This window comes from Cryptotermes secundus, unplaced genomic scaffold, assembly GCF_002891405.2.
Source record: "Cryptotermes secundus unplaced genomic scaffold, Csec_1.0 scaffold775, whole genome shotgun sequence".
NCBI lineage: Eukaryota > Metazoa > Arthropoda > Insecta > Blattodea > Kalotermitidae > Cryptotermes > Cryptotermes secundus.
Window position 1 is genome coordinate 536,569 of NW_019721773.1, and position 2,216 is coordinate 538,784.

At 38.4% G+C, this 2,216-nt stretch overlaps 1 protein-coding gene across 1 annotated transcript in view; it reads left to right on the forward strand.

Moving 5' to 3' along the window:
* Positions 1–2,011, forward strand: part of LOC111875781 (DIS3-like exonuclease 2) — a 33,172-nt gene extending 31,161 nt beyond the window's left edge. Inside the window, exons 15-16 of the mRNA XM_033750205.1 lie at positions 665–857; positions 1,558–2,011. Coding sequence (XP_033606096.1) covers positions 665–857; positions 1,558–1,776 — 412 coding nt within the window. The 3' untranslated portion in view covers positions 1,777–2,011. The remainder of the gene's footprint in view (positions 1–664; positions 858–1,557) is intronic.
* Positions 2,012–2,216: the final 205 nt, after the last annotated feature.

Sequence of the window (2,216 nt, forward strand, 5' to 3'; positions counted from 1 at the left end):
CCACAGCAGTGTGATCATCAGTTGAAACCTAGCAGCCTGCGAGTGTGCGATAACGAAGAAGTCAGCGAGCGGAAGACTTATTGTGTGCTTTCGAGACATAGTGATTGCTGTACGCAGTTATATTCGGAGTGTGTATTTCAGGGAGACTTGTATAGCTCCCGCGTTATTAATAATTGAAGACTCTCGAAGAGAGTGTTAAGAGATTTTGTTGTAGGGTTTGTAAAGTGTGGAAACCCGCGATCTTGTGATAATTAATTGTAGCCGTTATTTGTAAATTGTTAAATAAACCCAGTTAACCATCTCTACGGCGTATTCTGTAACGTAAACACGTTACAATATAATATAGTGAAATCCCCATTTAGGGTTTCTTTGAGGAGCAGTTAATTTGAACATGAAACTGAGAAAAACTTTAAACGAAGGATATTTAATATTGAGATTATTGACACGGGATCATTAAAATTGAACATTAAATAAGGAGAAACCTTAACTTGAGGAACATTAAGTGGCTGCTTCATTAAAATGAACTTTCATGTTTCTTATACACAAGAAGTTTCTTGACCGTCCAAGTAACTGCTGCCATTGAGGAACTAATCTGCAAGGTTTAGTTTGGTTGGTATATTGCTGTATCCTTTTCTGCGAGTATAACTGGTATGTTTTCTTGCAGTACGGCAACAAACTGTAACAGGCAGAAATATCAGGCCAAACGGGCTGGTGAACAGAGTACTGAGTTGTATCTCACAGTGTATATTGGTCTACATGGTCCAATGATCGAAGAGGCAGTCGTGATGGATGTGAAAGACCTCTCATTCGATATTATCATTCGCAGGACAGGACTGGTTCAAAGAATCTACACAAATGTGAGTATCCCACAAAGTAGAATGTCATAGGTGTAGCCTTAAAAACAGGAAGAACGAATTGTCTGCTTTCCTTTGATATGACACAGCCCATTTAGAAAATGACACCTCCAACAGTTCTTCTATTGTTTCATGTGTATTTATTGCTGCAGTAACGTTTTTATCAAGCCATTGCCTAGCAATGATAGGGGGATACACATATAGACACACAGATTGATAGGAGGGATTTATGAAGTATATTATTGAGATGGGCTCACGTGCCAAGTTTCATAAAGATTGGTTCATCCATTCAAAGTTAATAGGAAGGGGGACACAGAGAGCATGGTGACCACATCAACCTACTTTTATTTTTACAAAATAAAGGAAGTTACACTAAATCTAAGCATGAAGACCAAACAGTGCTTATGTTTAATATGGATTATTTACTAAATCAGAATTCACAAAATATGGGAAATAAATGAGATATTTTTATGGGACTCCAGTCGGGAATGCAAGAAATTATCACTAAATGCAGGAACACGAAATCAGGATTTCACTCTATTTGAACAACCTTCATAATATGGTATTTTTATCACTGACATAAATTGACTGGGCTCAGGGTTTGACAGTCATTTGCAAATTGATATTTGTAATATGGTTGTGTGTGTGTGTGTGTGTCTGAGCTCCAGGATATAACAGTTCTAATGTACTTCTGTCTGTGCAGAATTTACCATTTCCAGCCAAAGTGACGTGTAGAGCGGAGAATAAGAAAATCATGGCACAGGAGATTGAGTGGCTTCCAACAGATACAGTACCATTTGGAACACGCTTGGTCGTGGAAATCTTCAGCATCGTGACAGTTGAATTGTCTCGTTCCCCAACTTCACTGAAGGTGGAAACTCGTCTGCTCAGACCCCCAACGTCTGTAGCATTCTCCACGTAAAAGATGCTATATAAATAGTAAGATGGTAAGTAATAAGGCCAAATATTGTGACAATTGCTTTGGAACTGAAATTTGATGTAAATGTCAATGAAAAGGCCTGATGAACTCTGAAGACTCTTAGAGATGAAAACAAACATAATGATACTACACATAATGTTACTACACTACATGTTTTGATCTTTTGACCTTAACCTTTAAGAGCCGAGCGATGCCATATGGCGTCATTAAAATAAAGTCAAGGGGACGAATGACGCCATATGTCGTCGCGCAGTCCACGCGTGCGGCCGGCTTTTTAAAATCTAATTTTAAGTTATAAATTCTTTTTCTACTTACATGATTTTTGGTCACCAGCTTTATAAGTTGTCTCTCTTCCCACCTGCGTTGTCTTAACGGAATGTTGGCTTCATGTGGAAATCTTGGAAACATCCGGAAATGCAGAG